At 36.2% G+C, this 27,357-nt stretch overlaps 1 protein-coding gene across 1 annotated transcript; it reads left to right on the top strand.

Moving 5' to 3' along the window:
- Positions 1 to 310: 310 nt before the first annotated feature.
- Positions 311 to 3,931, top strand: LOC128984380 (uncharacterized). The gene is made up of 3 exons (XM_054403696.1): positions 311 to 506; positions 1,395 to 1,486; positions 1,997 to 3,931. Exons 1-3 carry the CDS (start codon positions 311 to 313, stop codon positions 3,929 to 3,931), a joined length of 2,223 nt encoding a protein of 740 aa, XP_054259671.1.
- Positions 3,932 to 27,357: the final 23,426 nt, after the last annotated feature.

Genomic DNA, 27,357 nt, shown 5'->3' with positions numbered 1-27,357 from the left:
AACTTGTTTTAGCTTCTCTTGGAGATACCAAGAGAGCGAGAGCCAAAGCAGAAATTACCTCCGATTTCACTGACCCAAGCCCAGGAGTAAATGGTAAGAGGCAGCGCTACGAAAGGGCCACTTACAACCGTGATGTAGTAAAAAACATGTGTCTTCAATTCTTTATTATTGTTTTGTTGTGTTTGTAAACAAGTCCATTATAATTCAATGTAGTATTGTTCAAGTTATTAAAAACCTTTCTAAAGGTAATACAAGTTCTTTTTAATTCATTCTTACTCTCATTACAATTTTAATAACTTGATATTGAGAAATGGATACGATCCTAAAGCCAGAAAAGTTTAGTGTAGATCCAAACTCATCATCTGCAAGTAAGGGTTGGACACATTGGCACAAAACATTTCAGAATTTTGTTACCAGCATCACACCACAACCATCCGACTCCGATAAACTCAAAATACTTATAAACTTTATTACTCCGGAAATCAACGAGTACATAAGTGAAAGCGGTACGTATAACGATGCTATATCTGTGCTAAGAAGTATCTATGTAAAACCTGTAAATGAAGTATATTCCAGACATAAACTATCTGCACGTCAGCAGCTACCTGAGGAGACTATTGACCAATATCTCCAGGCTTTAAAATTACTAAGTAAGGACTGTCAGTTTAAAGCTGTCACAGCTGAAAAGAATAGGGATGATTATATCCGTGACACATTTATTGCTGGAATAAAATCTTCTGCAATTCGCCAGCGCTTACTAGAAAATGTTTCGTTGACACTAGATCAGGCATATAGTCAAGCCAGATCCCTAGAACTTGCACATGAGCAATCATTAGCTTTTCAATCTTTCCAATCTATAGTAAATGCAACTTCGTCCCAAGAAACTCAAGCGAGCAATCAGAATGTTGATGCAACTTCAAGCAGTTTAGAAAAGTGTTCTCTAGCTGCTGTGACTGAAAAATGTTTCTTTTGCGGTAATCTAAGACATCCTAGGGTCAAATGTCCAGCTAAAAATACAATTTGTCATAACTGTGGTAAACAGGGGCATTTTGCTAAGGTCTGCAGGGCAGGTAAACAACAAACCAAGCAATTGGATAAATCTAAAGAAGTAATGAACTCTATTGACCTAGCAGCTTCGCCCGGTGGGTTAACAAAGAGTACAGTACAAGCCCTAGTTAATGGTAAATCTGTCTCTGCTTTGATAGATACGGGAAGCTCTCTAAGTTTTATAAACAAATCTACTGCTCTTAATTTAGGTATTCCTATAAAACCAGGTAGGGGTACTGTCTCAATGGCTACTACATCAATCACATCCGACATAACAGGTCAGTGCAAAGTAAATCTTGTCATTCTTGATCACTTTTACAAGCAAGTTAATCTTTCATTGTTACCAGATCTTTGTGCAGATATAATTGTTGGACATGATATTTTGAAAAACCATGCAAGTATTAAAGTAGTCTTTGGTGGCAACAAGTCACAACTAACCGTATGTAGCGTGGCAGCCTCAACTGTAGAACCGGTATCTTTGTTTTCTAATTTAAAACCGGAATGTAAGCCAATCGCTATCAAGTATCATCGCCATAGCACCGATGATTTAAAGTTTATTGAAAACGAAGTAAGTAAATTGCTTAAAGACGATGTTATAGAGCCTAGTAAGTCTCCATGGAGGGCTCAAGCATTAGTAGTTACTACTGAAAATCATAGAAAAAGAATGGTCATTGACTACTCCAGGACTATAAATCGTTTTACATTACTGGACGCTTACCCACTACCTAGAATCGATGATATCGTTAACAAAGTTGCAAATTATGAGTTTTTCAGTACTATCGACTTGAAAAGTGCGTACCACCAAGTAAAGATAAGAAATGAAGAAAAGCACTACACAGCTTTTGAGGCCTGTGGTCAACTCTACCAGTTTAAGCGTATCCCGTTTGGGGTCACTAATGGGGTGGCAGCATTCCAACGTGTAATTGACCAAGTCATCCGAACATAACAGTTACAAGACACTTACGCCTATCTTGATGATGTCACAATCTGTGGAAAAACACAAGAACAACACGATATAAACTTAAAAAAGTTTATCGAAGCTGCATCCAAATACAACCTAACGATTAATAATGAGAAGTCTTCATTTTCACTGCGATCAATCAACTTGTTGGGCTATCATATATCAAACAAAACTATCAAGCCTGACCCCAGTCGACTAGATCCTTTGAAAAATTTACCTCCACCCAGAGACACCGCATCACTGAGGAGGACCCTTGGTATGTTTTCACATTATGCATCACTTATACCAGATTATGCTACCAAAGTGATTCCACTTGCACGTACTACATTCCCTTTGTCCAAAGCAGGGCTCCAGTCTTTCGAAACTATAAAAAGTGAAATCATCAGATCTGTAGTAAGCTGCATTGACCCTGAAGCACAGTTCATCGTAGAAACTGATGCATCTGAGAGTACCATTGCTGCTACTTTGACTCAATCAAACCGTCCAGTCGCATTCTTCTCAAGGATACTTTCTCCAGCAGAACATAGACATTCAAGTGTCGAAAAAGAAGCACAAGCTATTGTGGAAGCACTGCGGAAATGGCGTCACTATTTGGTTGGTAAACATTTCAAGCTGATTACTGACCAGAGGTCGGTTTCTTTTATGTTCGATAACAACCGTCATGGCAAAGTGAAAAATGAAAAGATAATGAGGTGGAAACTGGAATTGTCGTGCTTTCATTATGATATTGTATATAGACCCGGTAAAGATAATATGGCTGCAGATGCCCTGACTAGAGTATGTTCTTCAATCCAAAATCAAGAAAAACTGTTGATTGATTTACATGCGAATCTATGTCATCCAGGTGTGACACGTTTGTACCACTGGGTTCGAAGTAAAAACTTGCCCTACTCGATTGATGAAATCAGACGAATAACAAACTCCTGCAATGTGTGTGCTGCTGTGAAACCTAGATTCTTCAAACACAAAGGGATTTTGATTAAAGCCACTTCTGCATTTGAACGGCTAAATATCGATTTCAAAGGCCCGCTGCCTTCATCAAGTCGAAACCGTTACTTACTAGTAATAGTAGACGAGTTTTCACGGTTCCCTTTCGCTTTCCCTTGTTCAGACATGTCATCGTCAACAGTTAAGTCGAAACTAAAAACATTATTTTCTACTTTTGGGGTTCCTAGTTACATACATTCGGACAGAGGAACATCATTTATGAGCCAAGACTTAAAAAGCTACTTGAACTCACTTGGAATCTCAACTAGTAGAACCACTGCGTACAATCCAGCAGGTAATGGGCAAGTTGAAAGGTATAACGGCATTCTATGGAAAACAATTGAACTGGCGTTGAAATCACTTAACTTAGAAATAAACCAATGGGAGACAGTTTTAGAGGATGCCCTCAGCTCAGTGAGATCATTACTTTGCACAGCCACAAATCAAACTCCTCACGAGCGTATGTTCTTACATCCACGTAGATCTGGGAACAATGGTGTTTCAGCTCCTTCATGGCTTCTCAATTCCGGCCCTGTCTACTTGAAGAGATTCAATCGTACGTCCAAGTATGAGCCCCTTGTTGAAGAGGTCCAACTTCTTCACGGGAATGCCGAGTATGCTCATGTTAAGTTGCCTGACGGAAGAGAAACTACCGTGTCTACACGCCATCTTGCTCCGGTTGGTGAGTACCAAACCGACATAGAGCAAACAGATTTTGAGAGTGATGAAAATATTCTATTACCCACTTCTCAACCTGAATCTGAATACTTTCCTAGTCCATCATCAACAGAGAACCAAGAAGATGAAATGAATACTACTGCCGAGAATTTACAACCTAGACAAGAAGCTTCTAGAGGAGAGAACCATAACACATATCCGAGAAGAAGTTTCAGAAGCAGAAGACCTCCTAATTATTTAAATGACTACGTTCATTAACATTAGGGAGGAAGAATGTAGTAAAAAACATGTGTCTTCAATTCTTTATTATTGTTTTGTTGTGTTTGTAAACAAGTCCATTATAATTCAATGTAGTATTGTTAGACGAGTCCCCAAAGGGAAAAATAAATAGATTTGTCGAGAGATAGTTTTCTTCAAAGGGACAACCAATGGCTTCAACATTGTTAACCAAATCCCAGAGAGAGGAGACTGCTGAGGAGACCTGTGAGTACTGGTCAGCTCATCTGGACCAGACAAACCAAAGACCAAATTCTGGACGTCACATCAAGGATAACTAACATAACAAACATCCGAAAGTTAAAAGAAACTGTTTAACCTGTTTAAGCTGTGTAACCTGTTGCAGCCTCATCAATAGCCCTTCATCAAAGTGTTGAGTTAGTACACAGAGTACAATATATGTTGTTATCTAATACTTGCTTTTCACAATACTTTATCAATAAGGAACTAGGTTTGAACTATTGTTGTAATAACACGAATTTAATATTTGGATACAGCAGGATACCCTTTTCACTCTTGTGGTAGAAGATTGCTCCAGTACATATTACAGTACATAGTACATAGCAGTGTAGCCCTTTCTCGTTCATACAAGCGAACATCAAGTAGTTAAATTGCATTTTAGTAATTTATATAATGTTCCAATCAGTTAGATGATACACACTCTAGCCAATTAGAACTTATTCCCCATGAGCATAAAACACAACTTAACCCCCCCCCCCTTCTTAACAAAAAATGTTGATAAAAAATCCTTGGAATAAATTCTTTAAATTTGATCTTTGTTCACTTCAGAAATGGTTAGCTTCTGCTACAGTGGATGGGGAAAAATCAAATGGTTTAACACATGTCTTACCATGAAGATGCTGTTGTAGTTTCTACTTTTGCCTGTAGAAAATGTCCTTAAACTGTTAAATTTGTTACGTAGCTACTTAACAATTTTATGACTAGGCTACAAAAGTTAAGAAATATACAAAATATTAATGTTTCTCTTCAGATGCTAGAGCAAAATCAAATATAAACTATATTAAAGCTGCTCTGAATCGGCTTACTTAAATTGTACAGCAACAAAGAGAGCAGATCAAATAAATTTTAGAAAAGCTAGACACACAAGAATGGTGGACTAGGCCTACAACGTTGGACAGAACTGAAAATATAGCTATAACTGATATTTGGATTTCACCCTCAAATAAGGGCTACTTGAATAATACATGCCATTTCACCACACCGACCCTCCCCTCCCCTCATTCGACTGCCAGACTCCGTCGAGAACACTTCGTGGAGCGCTGATGACGTCTACAACAACCACATCCGACGCCGGAGGGACAGAGCGTGGGCCGCCTTCGTCGACGACAGCACAGGGAATGCACTATCTTGGAGGGACAGCGCGTGGGCCGTCGCTCGAGACTCCTGAGGTGGAAATTGGTGTTCTCTGCCCGATCACCAACAGCGAACGCCTACAAGCCGATCTTCTGTCTACCGTGGCCTCTGAACTCTACGCCAGCCCACCTGTTAATGCTATGGACACGGAAGCAGCCCTGCGCAGCAACTCCATCCCAGAGGACATCCCTCTCGAGGGAAGGAGTTCAGGGCCTGGAGGTAGACCGCTGCTGTGGTAACCCGAGCGGGTAATCAAATGCGGTGTGATACTGCCAATCCTGACGGAGGCCCACACTTAGCTACTGGTGGCGAGGGGGGCAGGTGCCAGGGAAATCCTTGCCAGTCGACCTCAAAAAACGGCCTTAATCTAAGCCATGGAACAGCTGTACTTGGGAAATGGAATATCTCACCACAAACGACTGCTTTCGGATCAAGGACCAGGAGAGATGATCAAGGAGTGGCAGCAACTACATCCCTCGACAGTTTGGACTCAACACCTAGAGAGCCGAAGATCCCACCCGTCTTGATGGACCTGCCAAAGGGCTGGGCACGCCACTCAATCGCGCTTAGCCAAATAGTCTCAGGAGATCTCATCGCCACCTGTACAGCGAGAAGGCTGCGCTTCCAGACGAAGACAGTTGGACACTTCCGGGCTATCCAAACTACCTGATGGACTAGAAACTTCCCTTTCATACTTTCAAATTTGTCCTAAGGTTGTTTGTCTTGTAACTGATAGTGGGTCTAACATGATTTTAGCAGCCAAGATTTTGAACATCAAACATCTTCCATGTTTCGCCCACACGTTAAACCTAGTGGTTTCTGATGGATTAAAGGGTAATGTTGAAATTGAAAATACGTTAAAAAAAGTAAAGGCTATTGTAACACATCTCCGTTCGAATACTTTAGCTGGTGACAAGCTTAGGGAAATGAAGTTTGCTGTGAGGAAAAATAAACTAAACCTAATTAATGCCACTCCTACTAGGTAGAACAGCACATTGTTTATGATCAGAAGAATAATTGATGTTAAAGACTACATTGCTATAAGCTCACATCCTAATTCACCATCTACACTAGCAGCGGAAGATATGTTATTGCTTCAAGATGTGGCGGAGCACTTAACACCTTTTGAGGTTGCTACCGATGTTATTTCTGGCGAGCAATATATCACGGCTTCATTGATTAATCCTTTGGTTGCTGGACTCTACCAACATTTAATGGAAGCAAACCAAAATATATCAAGAGATAAGGGATTACAACTTCTTAATGACTTACAAGCTAAAATTATTGAAAGGTTGTTTTCTTATGAAAACAAGGATGTCACTGCTATAGCTAAATTGATCCCCGTTATTAAAAGCTTGGTTTCAGACGAACAGAAATTGCCAATAGTGCAGATAAAAGGCGTCATGGTGCAGTTACTGCTGAAGAAAGAGTAATAAGAAGCCTACTCTTCCGTCAGCTCCAGCTACATTAATATCAACAGCTATGCCTGACAAGGCTACAGATTCCAATTCCGTAAATTTTCCAAGTTATAATCCTATATTTAATGTTAAACAACCTCTAAATACTTTAACATATTACAAACGTTACCAAAAGGAGAGATCTTAGTTGATGATTTAAACAAGTTATTAGGTGGCAAAATTTAAGTTATAAAGCATCAAAATGGTGAAGCAATAATTAAAGCTAAAGTCAAGCTTATATTCAAAGGGATTTTTCCAAAATTAAATCAACTTAAAGACAACAAATTAACCAAAGGAGAAAGTGAGGATGTTTTCTTTTATGACCACAAAGCTCAAATTACAATAGAAATTACAATACAGCGTAGGTGGGTGCCCACTATGACAGCGTAGTAACTACACACTGTAAAGTGAGCTTTAAAGTCCTAATGTATCAACTCTTGACGCCAACCAGTACGACACGTACTATAGCATTGAAATAATTGATAATTGATAAATTACTTCTACGATATGTTCTGTTTTAGGCGTGTTTAATTTAGGGGCCCCAACCAAAGTCTCGGGTTGGGAACATAAGAGTGAATCTAACGATGGAAGTAGAACGGATTCGCGTTTAACATTATAGCTATTATGGGGGTAAATAGTAAATAGCTATATTTAACACTTATAGATATATATAAAAAAAATTGTTGGCCAGGTGGTGCTTTGTTTTCAGCTTTAATATAGCAGGGTCGTTCTGAAATCAAGTGGAAATTGATGTCCTTCGCTATTTTTCATAACAAATATTACTAAAAACAAACAAAAATACTTAACTTTATATTTATTATAATATATTACTATTGTGAGGTGTAAGATGGATTCAAGTTGATTAATAATGCTAAAAAACACTATTATTGGTGATTATGTCACCTCCATGGGTGTCCCCAGCCTCCTTTGTCCAGAATACTTATTACTATATTTCCAACAATCTTTATTAAAATCAGTTTATTTTTGTTTATTATAAGTAAAAAGCCATAGCAATGCTATTTTGCTATGTAAAAAGTTAATTGAGCGAAGCTCTTATACGCCGACTCTTATGCATTTCGTAATACGCAAACTCCTCCTAGACGGCTGAATCAATCGTTTTCAAATTTTGCATGGTGATAAAGACCATATCGGTGAGTGCCAACATCTATATGGCGTTAAAAAATTCTCTCAGGAATCCGCCCCACTGGGTCTCAAAGTTTCAATGCAATCCTTATGGAAGAAGTATATTTGACAAATAAACAAATGCATATGATCAGCTGTTTTTGAATGCAGTAAATAAAGAAATAGCTGATAGCGTTATTTCATAGATATTAGAACAGAAACGGTATGGATCATAATATAATCAAATGACGACACTAGCTTGAGGTCCGTGACGTAGGACGTGGAGAAGGAAGTAGTAAAGGTTAGCAGTCTGGAGTGTGGAAACTATTTATGACGATTAGGTTAAGGTATATGCATTCCTAAAATTCTACGGGAAGGGATGTAAACAGGTCCACGACGTAGGAAGTGGTGAAGGAAGTAGTCAAGGCGAACTGTCTGGAGTGTGGGACCGGTTTATGACGATTAGATTGAGGCAACTGCAATCCTAAAATGCTATTGGAAGGGATGTAAACAGGTCCACGACGTAGGAAGTGGTGAAGGAAGTAGTCAAGGCGAACTGTCTGGAGTGTAGGACCGGTTTATTACGATTAGATTGAGGCAACTGCAATCCTAAAATGATATTGGAAGGGATGGAAACAGGTCCGTGACGTAGGAAGTGGCGAAGGAAGTTGTAAAGGCAAGCAGTTCGGACTGTGGAAACTGTTTGTGACGATTAGATTAAGGAATCTGCAATCCTAAAATGCAATGGGAAGGGAGGGAAACAGGTCCGCGACGTAGGAAGTGGTGAAGGAAGTAGTCAAGGAAAGCTGTCCGGAGTGTGGAAACTGTTTAGGTCGATTAGATTAAGGTATCTACAATCCTAAAATTCTATGGAAAGGGGTGAAAACAGGTCCACGACGTAGGAAGTGGTGAAGGAAGTAGTCAAGGCACTTTGGAGCTAGTAGTCTGGAGTGTGGGAACTGTTTATGACGATTAGATTGAGGCATCTGCAATCCTAAAATGCTATTGGAAGGGAAGGAACCAGGTCCGTGACGTGGGAAGTGATGAAGGAAGTAGTAAACGCGAGCTGTTCGGGGCGTGGAAACAGTTTATTACCATTAGATTAAGGTATTTGCAATCCTATGATGCTATGGGAAGGGAGAGAAATAGGTCCATGACGTAGGAAGTGGTGAAAAAAGTAGTTAGGGCAAGCATTTCGGAGTGTGGGAACTGTTTATGACGATTATATTAAGGCATCTGCAATCCTAAAATGCTATGGAAAGGGAGAAAAACAGGTCCGCGATGTAGGAAGTCGTGAAGGAAGTAGTCAAGGCGAGCTGTCGGGAGTGTGGGAACTGTTTATTACGATTAGATTAAGGCATCTGCAATACTAAAATGCTATTGAAATGGATGGAAACAGGTCCGTGACGTAGGAGGTAGTGGAGGAAGTAGTAAAGGCAAGCAGACCGGAGTATGGGAACTTTTTATTACGATTAGATTGAGGTATTGCAATCCTAAAATGCTATGGGAAGGGAGGGAAACAGGTCCGTGACGTAGGAGCTGTCCGAAATGTAGGAACTGTTTATGACGATTAGATTGAGGCATCTGCAATCCTAAAATGCTATGTGAAGGGAGGAAAACAGGTCCGCGATGTAGGAAGTCACGAAGGAAGTAGTCAAGGCGAGCTGTCCGGAGTGTGGGAACTGTTTATGACGATTAGATTAAGGCATCTGCAATCCTAAAATGCTATTAAAAGGGAGGCAAACAGGTCCGAGACGTTGGAAGTGGTGAAGGAAGTAGTCGAGGCGAGCTGTCCGGAGTGTGGGAACTGTTTATGACGATTAGATTAAGGTATCTACTATCTTTAATTGCTATGGGATGAGAGGGAAACAGGTCCGCAACGTAGAAAGAGGCAAAGGAAGTAGTAAGGTGAGCATTGTGGAGTGTGGGAACTTGAAACCGTTTGTAGCAGTTAGATTAATGTATCTGCAAAGCTGAAATGTCATGAGAAGTGATGGAAGCATGCCCACGACATAGGAAATGGTGAAGGAAGTAGTAAAGGCTAGCAGTGCAGAGTGTGGGGAATGTTTGTGGCAATTAGATTAACGTATCTAAAATACTAAAATGATATGGAAAGTTATGAAAACAGGTCCACGACGTAGGAAGTGGCTTAGGAAATAGTAAAGTATGAGCATAGGGTGAAAATCGTCTGTGGCAGTTAGATTAATGTATCTTCAATCCTAAAATTCTATGAGAAGGCAAGGAAATAGGCCCCACGACGGAGGACGTGGTGAAGGAAGTATTAAAGGCTGGCAGGGCAGAGAGGGGGAACCGTGTGGTCAGTTAGATAATTGTATCTGTAGTCTTAAATGTTATGAGAAGGGAAGGAAACCGGTCTATGACGTAGGAAATGGTGAAGCAATTAGTAAGGCTAGCAGTGCAGAGTGTGGGGACTGTCTTTGGAAATTACATTAATGTATCTGCAATCCTAAAATGCAATGGGAAGAGAGGTAAACAGGTCCAGGACGTAGGGGGTGGTGAAGGAAGTAGTAAAGGTGAGCAATGTTGAGTGTGGGAATTAATTAATGTATCTGCAATACTAAAATGCTATAGGAAGAAACTGTAGACTGTATAGGTTAAAATGATTACGAAGCACGAATCGATACATATCTTAGATACATGCAATAGTTTACAATCGAAATTTACAACTGAGTTGACAACAACTGATTACTCCATAGAGGCTAAGAACTATTTTTACTCCCTAGAGAATAAAAATGCTACTTTAGACCCGCAACGCATGCATTAAAGCTACTGTTTTTACTGCAATATGACAAAAACAATATAATTTGAACCCTTGATGACTCCGCTCAATTTTGTGGATGCCTCTGCGAACGCCACCTAGTAAATAAGTAAATTTAGTGAACAAAATTACATTGTTCATGGGTCTCTAGGCTAAAAATCACCTCCATGGAAAATTCATTTTAGTTCAATAAAACTCCAACAGAGTGCAGGTAACAGCTTGAGCTTCATAGTGAAGAAGGAGAAGGCAGCCATCTTTGATGTGGAATATTTTGGTTACCAAACAAGAGTTGGTGTAGTTTGTTTAGATCAAGTTTTCATCTTTAATTCGATAGTGCTTTTAAGATTGTGCAATATGGAGAATCTTTTGAGTGAATTTGATTGGAGTAAAGACAACATTATAAAGTTGATAGAACTATTTAGGGACTACCCAGTGCTATGGGACGCTAAAGTTGCCGGCTATAAAAATCGCATCAAGAAACACGACGCTTGGAACGAAATTGCGTTGGCAATGAAAGTGGAGAGATCTGAAGTAGAAAACGAATAAGTGTCAAAATTATGAATGTAAATACGCAAAAGAAATACAAAGCGTACATTTTGGTGGTTCTCGTCAGCAAGTGAGAGAACTACTACCATACAGGTGTCATGTATTATAAAGATGATGATGATGATGATGATGATGATGATGATGATGATGATGATGATGATGAAGGTGAAATTAAACTCCTTTCATTCTGTTCTCTTTCCGAAAGTTTGAGGCATGATTCAAGTGCCATTGTAGCAAAGTCATTGAAAGGAAATTTAAAATCCATTAATTTCTTGAGCGACAGTCCAACCACCCAATATCGAAACAAATCAATGTTTTATTTGATTCTGAAGCAATTGACAAAGTTTTGTTCTGAGTCAATTACTTGGAACTTTTCAGAATGTGGTCATGGAAACCGGCTTCTGATGGGATTGGGGGCTACCTCAAGAGAACTGCTAACATGGCAGTGGCTGAAGGACTTGATGTCCCTTCATTTGATTTTTTTATGATATTCTGTCAAATAAATGTGAGGCTGTGAAACTATTCTTGGTAAAAGAGGAAGATATTAAAGAGATTGATGGTATTTTAGTAAACAATATTCTAACATGAATGTAGATCCCATTTTTGATCCTCTCATATCATCTAGATGAGCTTTAGAGCTGACCATGGCAAAGGCAGAGTTGAATTGACGAATTGAGGAATTTCGATACACATTGTAAATTACATGATAATATGGTAATGTAACGGGTAACTGCACTGTGCTTATGTTTAAAACATGAAAATGTGCTTTACACTCGGAAATTAAATAGTCTCAATGTAATTAAGGAGACAACGCCAAGTGATGTTGTAAATACCCTTACATGTATTGAAAGTAGAACTGAATCATATTTTATAAGAACATGTAAGAAGTGTGTCATTAAAAATGTACCTTATCTACAATTTAACTTCAATGAACCTGTGGAAATGAAAAATATGGGTAAACAAAAAAAACCAGAATAAGTGCAAAAACTAAAAAAGAGATTATTCATACTGCTGATTGTTCATGCTGATTATTCATTGCATTTGCTTTTTAAATATTATAACATATAAGACTTACCGTCTTGAAGCAATCCAGTTTTTGTACTCAGTGGAAAAAAATAAAAACTAAACTGGATTGCTTCAAGACGGTAAGTCTTACATATTGTAATAAGAAATTATTGTACAACTAACAACTAAAAAAACCTTCAAGTTCACTGTGGGCGAGCTTGTTGTTGCATATGAAGCAATGCAGGGGCCTTTTTACACCATACTATGAATATAGAACATCAATATAAAGCAATGAAGATACTTAAAGAATTTATCAGAGGAAGATCTGTTTTTCCATGTTGACTTTTCAGAGAATTACAGCTGCAAGTATGCAAAGGAACTGCAGTCCGTTCATTTTGGAGCATTAAGAACCCATGTTAGTTTGCACACTGGAATAGCATACGGCAAAGACCACACAGAGGGATTTTGTACTCTTTCACAGGCATTGCAAAATAATGCTCCAGCTATCATTGCGCACCATGACACCAATTTTGGAATATTTCTTAAAACAGTTTCTAAACGTGAAAAACCTGTTTTTTTTTTAGATGGACCAAGCAAACAATATAAAAATAAAACACTGTTCAGACTCATCAGTTCTAGAATTCCATAACTGTTTCCACAAGTGGAAACTATAAAATTGAATTATAGTGAAGCCGTCCACGGCAAAGGTGCACCGGATGGAATTGGGGGTGTTCTTAAAATAGTAGCTGACAGGGTAGTTGCTGAAGGGCATGACATACCTGACTTTGATACACTCTTTGATGTATTAAAAAGAAACACCAGTAGCATACTCCTAATGAAAATTGATGCAGAGAGTATAAATGAAGAATTTAAATAATATAGTGAGAGCTTGAAAGTTAAAACCTTATTTGCTGTCAAAGGTTGCTTAAAGGTTCATCAAGTTTGTTGGGACAGACATGCAAATTATGATATGTTCAGAACTTTAAGCTGTTTTGCTTGTAAAGTAAATGACACAAGTGAACATAACCACCTCGCCTGAAAACAGTTCATTGGTGAAGATAACAGTACGAAAGAAAGAAGATAACAGTACTACGCAATAGATGAACCAGGTAACCAAACATTTGGAAAATAACATAGTTTATAACTTGAGTTTCTTCTTCTTATTGAAATAATTTTTTACAAGCTGCTATACCCGTGCTTTGCAACGGGAAGTAAATGTAACCTAGAGAGCTATTAAAGTGGTGCTGATGTGTGTTTTAAAATACAGCAACTCTATTTGTTTGAAAATATAAACTGATTTAAAAGCGTAAACCTACTTACGTCCAAACACCTTAAGATCCATAAGAATATGACAACATACCTTAGTGTAGCAATAGCCTCAATTGCTTCATATTGATGCTTCATGAATGACACGTTTTGCCATAACTCTTCAATTTTAGTCAAGCCTCTTCACATGTATATAAATTAAAAATGGAACTTTGAGCAATACTTTACAAAACGTATACAAACTCACTTTTAAACCAAACATAACCCTCCTCAATCTACATAAATCATCACAAACATCTTTTTCGAGTAAATAAACAAACACCAGTTCATTGAACTGACCAGCTGTTTCATTAACTAAATTAAATTGAATCATTTAAACATTGGAAGCATGCCAGGCGTAGCCCTTTGGAAATCAGCCTGTGGGGCAGAGCTCTTAGGAAATTCGTCCATATCAATACTTTTCGGCAAATCTACACACTCTAAGCTTCATTTTGATGTGCCATATGCCTATTTTTTTATTTGGTAAATGACCTTAACCGTTTACATAAAATTTGATTGTATCACTTTAATAATATAATAGATTTGGTCTGCGTATGAACAAAAGGTTTTGATGTAAATTATGACATATGGTTTATTGTTTTTATAATGTTTGTTTACATTTGTAATATATTCAGTTTGTGGGTTTTTCAGTAAAAATACAAGGAATTATTTTCGTTAAAAGCAGAGTTTTATTTCAAGCGAAGTCGTTTACAAAGACAATACTTCTAACTACCAGGCATTGTTGTCAACTCATGCCACTGGGCGTTATATTGCAGATCCTCACTATCCTTCCTGCACATGAACCAGCCGATAAGTTTAAAAAGGTTGGTTATCAAAAATTAATTTGAAGAATTGGGTAAACTAAGTATTAATATTCTATGTCATTTTTCAGATAATCTACCAAATTTGGAAGACGTGTCTGCAGGAGTCTTTGTGATGGTTGAATTGAAAACCAAAAACAGCGTGTCTCACTTTGTGGCCGTGTGTGAGACAGAAATTGATGACAATGGGGAACTTGGTGTCATGTTCATACCAAGAGAAAAAGATTCAAGCTACGGTCATTTCACAGACCTAATACGCGTTTTACCTATGCCTCAATTATTAATGAAAGGGGATAGACTGTACTATGAGTTCAGCTCACCCGTCATAATTATTAGTTTGTTGTAAATTTGTTTTTATTTAGTTTATAAACTGTTTCTTGTGGATAACCTACTAAATTTAAAACTTGGGACGACCATTACATTTAGCCCGTTTTTGAAAGATGTTGTCATTATGAACGAACGATTTGATCGCAACTTTAAAAAGGCACATCAGCATTTGATTTTAAAGATTATAAATATTCATTTGTTTATATTTTCCTTCATAACTATAATACGAGTATATTCATGTAGAGGAATAAACTTACTTTGATTTTATGTGGGTTTTATGTGTTTGACAAATAATAACATGTGTGAATAACTAAATGTTTTTATGGAAAAATATAAACATTTATAATACATTTATTATTACATTTATATAAAAGTCTTAAATATTAATTGTAATGATAATTTTCCATGAACAAATCTTACTTAATTTGATCGCCAATGTTCTTGCCTTAAAAAATTTATGTAAAACTTACTATAACTACGTTTCTTGATAACGCATTTGTTTTTTTTTTTTTTGTTTGAAATTTGTAGTGCTAAATCGTGAAACTTGCAATTTTATTATTTTTGGGTCATAACTGTGTATCCTACAGATAAGTGGTAATTAAAGTCGTATTTAAATAAATGTAGAGAAATAAATTACAAACAATTTTGTATATTATTTTTATTTTACATGACAAATTTTTGGTTCATACAGCAAAGTTTTACTATAATTAGGTAATTAACAATTTTTAAAAACCCAATTTTTTATTTTTTCTCTACCTATTGTCAATTTACTGTTGTAAATATTTATTCTAGGCCCATTTCCATTTTTAAATTCTTCATTTGATTACAAACAATTCAAGTATACAGTTCAATAAGTTTGCTGTGTTGGATAAGTTTACATGCATTTTTGAATATATGACTGCAAAATCGCCGAAAATGCCCTGCCACTACAGAGTTCACCCATTGCCAGTTGGAGGGTTTATGTCAGAAGATGGGTTTTATCTAGGCCTATGCTCCAAGAAAGCTTAAATTCTTAAGTTTGCTTATTTTTAGTTAGTGTAATTAAATTTGCTAAATGTTGTTGTAGGCGTAGCTGTCTCATATAAAAAGTATTGTAATATATATAGAGTAGCAAACCGACTAGACAAATAAATAATACCTTAACAATCTCCATTTAAAACAGGGTGCTGTGAGGGAACTGTCTTATATGAACTAAGCGTCACATGGTGGCTATTAGAGTTGGCTATCAGTAAGATGAGGCCACACGCATTTTGAAATCAAAGTTTTTGATCACTTATTTAATTTGGTTACACTCATGCTGGAACGTTTGAAAGAAGAGCATTCAATTGCAATGACTGCAGAGTTCCAAGGCAGGTAAACATACATCCTGTCAATCACAATGACCACTCTTCTTAATCTTCGAGAAAATGGGTTGGATGAATTAGCGAAATACATGGGCCACGATATTCGGGTACACAGACAATATTATAGACTATCAAATGACACCACAGACTTGACTAAAAAAGTTAAAATTCTGATGACATGCTTAAAAACAAAAACTTGGATGTAATAAACATTGATGAGAAATTTGAAGATGGAAGAAGGAATCTGAAGTCAATGATCAATCAGAAGGCCAAAGAAACCCAATAAACTCCATCTAAAACCATCGATCTCTATAGTAATAATATAGATCGATGCCTAAAACACAGACAATAGTACGAAACAAAAAAAAAAACTTACATCTCCAGGAAGACCACCAAAGGAACTGAAGCAAAGTACTCAAAGAACATACCCAAGATAACTAAAAAAATAGCATGGGAAGAAAAAGGAAAGGCATTTGTTCTGGCCTACTTCTCTAACAATATTATTACCCAAAACCCGCAGAAGGTCATAAATTAAGTGCAAAAAACAGAGATAGACTTAGGATAACAAATGTTGTATACAACGCAAGGTCAGGAAGGAATAGGCAATAGCTTAACTAGTTTCTCTCCTAGATGTTATCCTATCATGTTTTTTAAAGGTTACAAGACCCTTCTATTATTTTAGGTTTTATCCTAACTATAGAACTTTCTTTTTTAGGTTAGTGTAAAACACATAGACTCTATACTAGTTGAGGTTTCTTCCGATACAAAGTTGTTAGTTTAACACCATATTTTACCAATCTTTTGAGGGCTATTTTCTATCCCCCGGTTATATACAAGACAAAGACAATATTACATACAAGACAATATTTCATGTCAACAAAATTGATGATTCATTTTTCATTTAATGATGTTGTCTTGCTTTTATATCGATAAATATTGGTTTGTATCATGAAACTGATTCACAAAAATATTAAGGTGTTTGTTTAAGATATGTACCAACTCTTTGTTTCGGAGGTGTTAGTTTATAAGACTATTTTCTATGTGCTAGTGGTATTCCATTTATTTAAATTTTATGTTACTGTAATTATATCATGCACTTTTCTCATTATTTGAAAAAAAAATTTGTCTTGCACTTTTTATCAATTAATATTGATTATTATGTATTTTTTATACCTTAACTCTTTGTTTGAAAGGTGTGTGTTAAACGCCATGTTTTATCAGATGGTGTTAAAGTATAATTTGAATATTCTGGTTAAATTTAATACAGATAGATTTTATTTTATTTCAACTTGTCTAAATATATTTTTACTTAAATATTTCCACAAATAAGACATATTTATCCCCAATTTAAATAATATTAGATTTAACGAGATCTTAGGTTTGCTGCTACGGGGAAGGTAAAAGTGTTTTTGAGCATACGTCAATAGTATAGGATAAAGTAAATAAATTTGCCAAATTTTATCACGATCTATCCATAAACAAGTGAACTACATCAGTTTCCATTTTCTCCATAAGAATAGCATGGGAATTTAAAATTACACTTTTTTTATTTTCTCTGTGACCGTTAGGCATACAACAGAGCTTTAATATAATAAATTATTTATCTATTTAGGCTCTACAAAATGGTTTAGAAAGAAATTCCAAAATATGTTGTTTTTAGGGTCAAAAATGGAAAATTTCCTTTTTCACCCAATAAAAACCCCCATAAACCCCTGTTCCCATGGTCTGATCATGCTGGTTCGCAAGCTCGTTCAAATAAAAGTAAGTTTACACATTTATAAAATTTTTTATCAAAATCGGATCATTTTTGTTCGAGTTATTATGCTAACGGACACACATGTGTGAATTTGAACGGATGGTTTTTTGACCTCTGTCAACCTCAAAACATAAAAGTAAATCGGTCTTGGGTCAAGGTATGGTCTTACCATGAAACCTAAAAATAATAGCCTGTATTGAATTAGGAAATGAAACTAGCCTATTCTACACTAACTTAACATAACCAACCAAACTGGCTATAGGCTACGTTAGCGTTTTAAAATTCTGTTTTATAACAGAAAAGTCATATGGGAAATAGGCTAACAAACAGAATTTTGAACATTTACAGCAAGTTTAGGTGGTTAGGTTAACTTGTAATTTATAATAGTTTGATTAAAATAGGCCTAAATATTTATTGTTATTGTTTGATACTGAACAATAATTATTTATCTTTATCGTAGTTGCCAGCTGATAGGTTATATTTCAATTTGTTATTATCAATATATCGGATGGAAAAATAAAATATCGATACCGTATTCATAAATAAATCATCGATAACAATAAATGTTCCCTTTAACAGGAAAGTACCCAATCTTGTTTTAAATAAAACTAAGTTAGCTCACAAAAGCAGTGTTAAAAGTTGACTTATTTGGTTAGCTTACTACAGTATAATGACAGTGTTACTTTTATCTATGATTTTAATTTTTTTTGACAAATTTCTTGACGAGTTGCTTTATCATGCGCGGTGTGTAAAAAAATACTGGTATTCTATATAACAATTTCTACTACTATAAGCTAGTTAAATATCTGGAATGGCAATTAATTGAAAACAATAGGAATTTATGTAATCTTTTAATCCCAGATAGTTGAAAAGACCTCAAAAGAGCTTACTACAAAGGGTGTACCAAATAAAAAAAAACACTGTGCTCATAGGTAAAATTGGCATTGTGACACCCTAGCCAAATCGTACATATTAAAAATCAAGGGACATACAGGTTTTCATTCCTGTACTAGATGCACCATAAAAGGAGAAACAAAGAATGAGCGGGGGTTGTTTACTTGATCTCAACTGTAGAAAGATATGTCATGAAGATTTCTGTCTGAAGCTGGATGTTGAGCACCATACTGGTGACACAATACTAACTGAGGTGCCGGATTTAGATATTATAAAATAATTTCCTTTAGACTATATTCATTTGATATGCTCTGGTATAGTAACAAAAATTATGAAGCTGTGGCTAACCAAGAATAATCCCCGAGAAGAGAAATTAGTAAAGATTTTATCAAGCTAAAACATGACGTCCCAGGTGATTTTCTAAGAAAGCCTATGGATGAGTACCCAAGGTGGAATGCAGGCAGTTTATTTTGTATACTAAGGCCCTATCATCTTGGCAAACGCCTCCATAAAAATGTGTTTCACAAGTTTTTAACATTGCATGGCGCAGTAAGATTGCTTTAAAAAATGCGATGAGAACAGTGTAGTATATAGTGAATTATTGCTAGACACAGTGTTCGGTAATTTGCTAAGTTATATGTATCACATAATGAACATCAAGTAGTTTATTTACCTGACGATGTATTGTCTTTTGAATCAATTGTAAATTCACGTACGTTCAGATTTGAAAATGTTTTGCGACTAATTAAAGGCCTTTTAAGAAAAAGCAATCTTTTTATTCCCTTGGCTACTTGATGAAGTCATCCACTTCATCAAGTAGCCAAGGGAATAAAAAGAGTATTAAGCTCTTTCAACTATGGCCAAAACTGAAATCAAAGGTCATGACTCTAAATACATACATAACAATGGTCCTGTTCCTGAATACATAACAATGGTCCTGTTCCTGAATACATAACAATGGTCCTGTTCCTGAATACATAACAATGGTCCTGTTCCTGACGGTGTAGGTGTCTGCTATCAATATAAACACTATACATCCAATAGAGGGATGAACATTGGTTGTTACATAAGAAGAGACAGTTGTCGTCAATTGATTGGTGGTAAAATCGTATTGGTAGATAACATTGTATGCCTTGAAGACAAACATTCTTTACTGATAGGAAGGAAATTGAGAAAAATTGGAAGCGTATATACAAACTCTTGTGAATCTTCACTTTTAGGTATTTGTAAAACTCAAAGTATTTTGTAATGGTTATAGTCTATGATAATACAAACATAACCATAGCAATGTTTCCATGGTTGTGTTTGTGTTTGTTTATACATTGTCATTATTGTTTGGTAAGTTATACATTATTATATTTAGCGTTGTATTTAGTGAAAGTGTTGTTTTGTGAATTGTTGTCGAAAAGTAAATAGTCAATGTAACCATAACGCCTAGAGCTAAGACCTCTTTCAAAACGAACCCCAAATACAGAAGCAATAACTTCTAAACTAAGGATCGTATGTTTAGACCAAAGCCAGATCAGGCTACAAATGCCTCACAACGACATAGTCCTAGGCCTAGCTTATCCTCAAAGAATCTTTCGTATTCCTTCAGTGAATATGATACCTACCAAGCCTCAGGTGATGGAAATATTGTTTTTAATGTAGGCCTACTTAGTAATTGTATAACATGTTTTTTAGAGTAAATAATTGTATTCAACGGTTTTGTATTAGTGAGGTTTGAGAGTGTTGACTAAATGTTTTTTTTTTATTTTTTTTTTTTAGGGGAAATTATATTTTTGTTCTTTATTATTTTATTTAAACTACTATAACTTAGTCTAACTATAATGGTTTAATAATAGATCACTTTATTTTGCTAAGGGCCGCTTTCCCCAAATCAGTACTGTGCCATCGCATGGAAATTCTAATGTCGAGAGAGGGTTTTCGGTCAATGCTGAATGCATTGTTGACAACATGAGGAACGAACTCCTCATTGCTAGAAGATTTGTTTACGATTCATTGACAAATGTGGGCGGGATAGATAGTTTTATCGTAGAAAACCCTCTCATTAATTCCACCAAAAATGCTCATTCGATGATGCTCCTGCTCCTGTGTTACCTGCAGATGCCCAAGCTTGGTTTATTGGTAATAATTTCGAACCACTTCCTGCTGCACCACGACACGAGGAACCCGAACCTAACATCAAGCTCGTAAGTACTCTCGACAATTTTTCTAACTGTATTCCGGATGAAGTATTGGAAGGCATAGCGGCAGCAACTTCAGCTCACATACTAGCAACCAGAGGAACTGAGATGTTACTGACTGTTTCAGATATCAAAATCTTTTTTGGGATGACCATGAAAATGGCATACCTAAAACTCCCAAGGATTAGGATGTATTGGGCTGCACAAACTAAGATTTCTAGTACAGCAGATGCAATGCCGCGAAACAAATTTTTTTTATACGGGCTAATTTTCGTGTCAGGGATTATTCTGCAGTTTCCGACGAGGAAAAAAGATCCAATAAGTATTGGAAATTAGCACCATTACTCAGTGCTATCAATGCTGCATGCCTCCAAAATCCTCGGTCTTCTGATGTATCAATGGATGAGCAGATGGTACCATTTTGGGATAGTACTCAAATGAGACAACATGTGAAGGGAAAACCAAACCCATGTGGGCTAAAGAATTTTGTTGCCTGTGCCCCTGATGGTTTGCCTCTGGACTTTTTCCTGTATGAAGGTAAAGGTGACACCATTTTACCTAACTACCCTCATTTGGACATAGGGGGGAAGGTAATTGTACTATTGGCAAAACACTTACCACAAGGAGTATCCATTTTTATGGATAGTTTTTTTAATTCTATTCCCCTGTTGGATGAGCTCCACGCCCTTGGTTTCCAAGGAACAGGTACAATGGTAGCTGACAGGATTCCAAGAGGAACTCCTCTCTATAGTGATGCAGAACTGCGAGGAGGAGGCAGAGGCTATATGAACCAGGTAATCAGAAACGATGGACAGACAGCTATCGTAAAGTGGTTAGACAATAAGCCAGTTATATTAGCTCAACAGTTCATGGAGTGGAGCCTACTGATAAATGCAAGCGTTGGCGTAAGAAAGAACGCAGGTATATTGATGTGAATAGGCCTCTAGTAGTAAAACTCTAGAATGACAAGATGGGAGGTGTTGATTTGCTGGATAGGATGATATCGTAATATCGGACATCCGCTCGAACAAAAAAATGGACTGTTAGGTTACTATTTCATATGATCGACTTTGTAGTAGCAGCAGGATGGCTAACTCGCAGAAGAGTTGAAGTTGCAGACAACACTCCAAAGAAAGATAGGACAGATCTTCTTTCCTACAAAACAGATCTAGCCGATCGCCTTCTTCAAGGGCAAGTCTAGGTCTTCCGAGATGATGACGAAGACGATGGAAATTAACTTCTTCCTGAAACACCTCCTAAGAGAAGAAAACCAACTCCATTGCCTCATGACCTTCAACGAACCTATGGAGTAAGGCATATGCCTGAACTTGTGTCTGCTAGTACCACCCGGCATCGATGTCGAGTACCAGGCTGCAATTCAACCAACGCTCGTTTTTTTTGCACAACATGCAAAAATGCCAGGAACTGTTCAAGTTGTTCCATTAGTTGTAAATAAGTTTTTTGTACCATTTCAATGTTTTATAATGGACATTTTTAATTATTTTCATTTATAATGTTTTTGGTGGCAATCGCCTTAGTCCCAATGTGTCAAATTTGACACATAATTTTTTTGTATTTAGAGTGAAAATAAAATTTTAAAAAAAATTACAGCTGATATTTGATTTTTTTTTTTTTAAACCAAATTTCATAAAAAAATTAAATAAAAAAAGTTTTATTTTGGGCCTGAGGAGGATAAGTTGAAGCACTCCATGAAAAGAAAAAGAATCAGGAAAAAGAAACGGAAAACAAAATGGAGTAGGCCAATGGGTTAAGAGGAATAATTGTGGCATTTAAGGTTCAAAAGAGCTCTAAAAAATATAATAGGCTATGTGTCAAGTGCCGTGGAAATTAGTGAATATTGTGAGTAAAAAAAATTCTGTCCAGCTCACTCTTTGAACCTTACATTTGGTCAAAGGTGCTCTTTTCTCCTTCCCTCTTAGGGAAAAGCCTCCGTTTGATTGTTTTTATAACTATCTTTCCTAAGTGGATCATTCATGGGTTGTTGTATGTTAGTTTAACTTAAATCTTCTCTATTTTTATTTCAGACCGTTACCTGATGATAGCGACACGACAGTGGAACCTGATAGTGAAGGACACGATAGCGAGGCTGAAGAATCATTTAATTCTTCGATACTAGAGGAGAGAAACGACGAGTTTGTGTAGACTGTTGAAGACTGTATATTTTAAATGTGTTTTAATAAATTGTTTGAATTTCAATGCGATTTTTTTGTTGGACTTCTTACTTAAATTTATCAAACTTTTTTTGAATGGACTTTCAATAATACAGATTATTTAATGCAGTGCAGAGTTTTAAACCTTCCGTTTTATTTTTGCCTTTAAACTCAAATTGCACTGTACGTACAATTATATATATTTAAATCTTAAATGTCAACTCAAATAAAATCAACTTTAATTGTCAGTGTTAAGAAGTTGTGTTAAGGTACTGTTAGTTATAATAATTAGCAGAATTATGAAACAAAGTAATAATAATTGTTTCAGCAAAACCCCAAATTGTTTAAACTATTTGACATATATAAATACCCCATAATTGTTTAGGCCCAAACATCCATTAGATATCAATATTTATATATTAATAGAACATCTGGCCTGAACATTTCTTAAATACCAAAATTAGTCAATTTAATGTAAATAGGAGGTTTATTATATATCTATTTCCTTCCAAACTACCAAATTTATAAATTTTATAAACGTTTAATCGTAAACACTTAACAGATATCGATATTTATATGTTTATAGAAAATCTGGCCTGAACATTTCATAGATATCTGTATTTGTAAAATATGAATGTAAATAAGAGGTTTATAAGATTTTAAAGGTTTATATTACGATATCCATACGATATATTGACAAAATAGATTTAGATGTTTAACAGATATCTTATGGATATGTCAGTGCTATCTGGGAAAGACTGGAGTTGAGCCTAGGTTTGGTGTTGGGTATTTTGTCCTTGTTAGGTTTACGACAAAAAACTATTTCTCATTTTGCTGGGTGGGTGTCAAGTGAAACAGAACCAAATGATGAATATGAAGTCATATTTCTGCGCAGAAAGGACTCTGGACATTTTAGTTACCCAGAAAAAGAAGATCGGTCAGTCGTACCTAAAACTGACATAGTTGCTCAACTCCCTGTCCCGTTATCGAGTGGAGGTACTGAGCGAGTGACCCTCAAAATGAACTTTGATTTTGGCTTTTCAAAATTGGAAAATGTAGAATAGATAATTTTGATTAGTTTTTTAGGCCTTCTCATGTTCATTAAACAAGTCATGTCAAAATAATTATTTTTGTGTTGTTTTTTTTTTTTCATTCTAAGTCCGATAATATAAGAAGTTTTTACGACCGGGTCAAGCCTCCCATACTATAGGTTTAGCCTCCCATATACTGAGAGGTTTGACCATACTTGTAAACCTTTTTAATTTTTTTTAAGGGTGTGTATTAGAGTATCACGTTTCAGTAAGACATCATTAAAAAGGTGACAAATCCCTCTTTAATTTGTGAATGATTTAGGGGTATCCACATAAAGAAATTAAAATTAGAAAATTAAATAAGTAAAAACGTGTTCAAATTCTCCCCTGCCTCCCCTACCCAAATAAGGACGCGTCTAGGTGGTTACGATGCTGAGTATGGCCCTTTGGCAACTGAACCTGATGTAGATGAAGAAATCTTGGAGATGAAAAAACATCAACCTAACCAAACTAGCAGCCGAAGATGTGGAGAGGGTTGAAAAAGAAACTGTAAGCGAGCAGTTATACGATGTGGCATTACAAACGTATGACCTAGACTAGATTAAAATTCGGAGTAGTAACAAGAAGACTACCACAAACGTCCTGACATAATAGATGGAAAACATTTTTTTTATTCTCGGCATTTAAAAAGTAATGCTATTCTGCTAGGCCCATGTAGACGTGGCCATAGAACAGTATGAAAAAGAAACTAAGAACATGGTCAAGAAATGTGGACTATCCATCTACCCAGATGCGCCGTAGCTCCAGAAAGTCTTGATGGTCTCGTGGGCGTCGATGGACTTACTGAGGTCACGTGTTGGCCATGAGTAAAATAAAATTCTCTGGAGGAAGCAATAACAAAAAAAATATGAAAAAGAAAGACATTTGCTTGAAAAAGAGAAACAGCAAGATACATCTGAGAAAACATCACACTTAATACTTAACTTTGAAATGGCGACCATACTAATGTCAGTGTTACTATAACCAGGTAAATTACAATAAATTATGTCAAGTATATTTTAAGTTTAAACTTTTATAGTTCCAGCCCATAACAGAATATTGCTTTTTAAAAGGTACTAGAGTAATACTGACCGGTTTATTTATTTTTTTTTATTTATGCCAGTTATCATTTTACAGCAGCCCTTTTGGTTTTTAAGTTCTAGTTTATTTATTTCTAGTTCTGAGCTCAGAAGAGTGCTTATTAGATACTAATTTTAGTTTGTATTTTCTGTGTTTAAATATTAGTTTTTCACGAATACTGTACAATCAAGTTGTGGTAACCCCAACAAAAGGTCCTCCTAAAGGTGATAGTTTACACTCATAAAGTATTTATCATAGAAATCGCCATTTATTATTAAGTATTTAGTGTCTAGTGGCATTACCGCCATGTCTGAGTATTGAGAGTCAATTTTATTGAATACCCGTCAAACTGTAGGGTGAATCAAACACATAAACACAAATCATGTTTCAGGAGTTGTTGCGGCGTCTCATGGAGACAATTTCACATACAAGGCACTTGAAACCAAAGAATGGTTCCGGCAGGCAGCCACGAGGATCTACAATGTTTCCAAGAAGAATCCACCTGTTCTGAGTTATTGTGCAATCGTATTAAGATTAAACATTTTAATTGTAAAGCTGTACTTGATTTATTAAGATTACATTTTTTATTGTAATGATGTACTTTATGCTTATTGCCTACTGTTCTGATTTTAGATTTGTTGGGTACAACTGCTATCCTAGTAATTACTTATTATGATATTATTTTAATAATTCCAGAACTTATAGTTTTTTATTAGATTATTGAGCATTTTTTTCCTATAAAATAACACATTTTTCAGATGCTCTAAATAAGCCACTGCAGTGGCCGATTTGTTTGTTCCACGACAATGAATTGCCTTTGCGCTATTTGTTTTGTGCATTAGATGGGACCTCCTAATGAATTTGGAGGTGTAATAGGAAAGTAGTTGGAAAAATGTCATGATCTTTCAGTGGTTACGTGTTCCCGAATACAGCACAGCCTCCCGGAACTTGAAATAAAAGAAGATTTAAGTAAAGAGATAAGTATTTACTTGAAATGTGTAGAGCAATCTCTAGTGGTGAATGTTTTCAAGACAAAAAAATACTTCGATCTGTTAAGAAAACCAGGAAAGTTGGCTCATTCAAGATGGCTCACGTTAGCACGTGCGAATAGAAGTACTTTACTAACAATTTTAAGAGTTCAGAATCACAAGTTTAATCTGGTAGGAAATTACCAATATCCCTCCACCAAGTCTAAGGTCTCTTTGACAATGATCCCTTTGCTGAGGACACACTTCTAGCAGGTGAAGAGCGTATGTCAGTCATTGCCAAAAATCGCAAAAATAAGTGGTGTGATCTTGTGGAGAGTTTCGATTTTCAGATGAACAGCAGACGGGAAGTTCGTCAAGAAGATTAATGGAGAAGCGAATAAACCAAAACAGCTCTTTACAACAGTTACTGCCGATCAAGGCGATACCAAACTTCTTTTAAATGGCAAAACCTATGGAATGAAATACCGGGAGCCTCTTGTGCGTGGACTCTCTCATCACATGCTACACGCTAGTACTTCAGTTAAATATAATACAAGATATTACCAAGACATCTGAAGTATAGTGAATGTGTACGTACATTGATGTGAACACACAAGTGATGGAGAACCATGGTTGTTTTACCTTCTGTTTACTTCAGCCTAACCGCATTCTTCCAACAGACATATCCTATTGATTTGACTGCACGATCAGTGTTCTCCAAAACAGCACAACCTCCCGGAACATGAAATAAAAGATGATTTAAGTAAAGAGATAAGTATTTGCTTGAAATGATGTACCATTTGCTTGCTGGCACCAGTGACACCTAGTAACATGGCCGATGGGAGAGGATAGGCCACCAGGTTTAGGAAAACGGACTTGACCAGTTACAGCGACCATACTTCGGACCTAGACAGCACCTTTCGCACAAGGAAACTCAAATAAGAGCTATGTCTAAAGTTTAATGTTTAATCAATCTTTAATTTAATCAAGTATTGTGTAGGTCTGGATGAGCTCATTTTTCAAATCAAATCAAATCAAAATATCGTTTTTCAAATCAAAATATCGTTTATTTCGCAAAAAACAGACATAACATAATATTATGATCCCTGTACAAAAATATTTACAATATTATTTATTTTTCTAGGTTATATTTAATTTTCTATAAAAGCTTTTTAAAATCAAGCGAAATTGTCCCCCACAAAGG

This window comes from Macrosteles quadrilineatus, unplaced genomic scaffold (assembly GCF_028750875.1).
Source record: "Macrosteles quadrilineatus isolate MER2022 unplaced genomic scaffold, UCM_ALF_1.0 Scaffold_2__2_contigs__length_208266976, whole genome shotgun sequence".
In the NCBI taxonomy this organism is placed as follows: Eukaryota; Metazoa; Arthropoda; class Insecta; order Hemiptera; family Cicadellidae; genus Macrosteles; species Macrosteles quadrilineatus.
This window is presented reverse-complemented; position numbering and strand designations above follow the sequence as displayed.

Excerpts from the sequence above, each read along its gene's own strand:
- LOC128984380 (XM_054403696.1), top strand. The coding sequence starts at position 311 with ATGGATACGATCCTAAAGCCAGAAAAGTTTAGTGTAGATCCAAACTCA. Across the intron at positions 507-1,394 it reads CGAGTACATAAGTGAAAGCG|ATCTTTGTGCAGATATAATT; the intron begins GTACGTATAACG and ends CATTGTTACCAG. Across the intron at positions 1,487-1,996 it reads GCAACAAGTCACAACTAACC|TTACAAGACACTTACGCCTA; the intron begins GTATGTAGCGTG and ends CGAACATAACAG.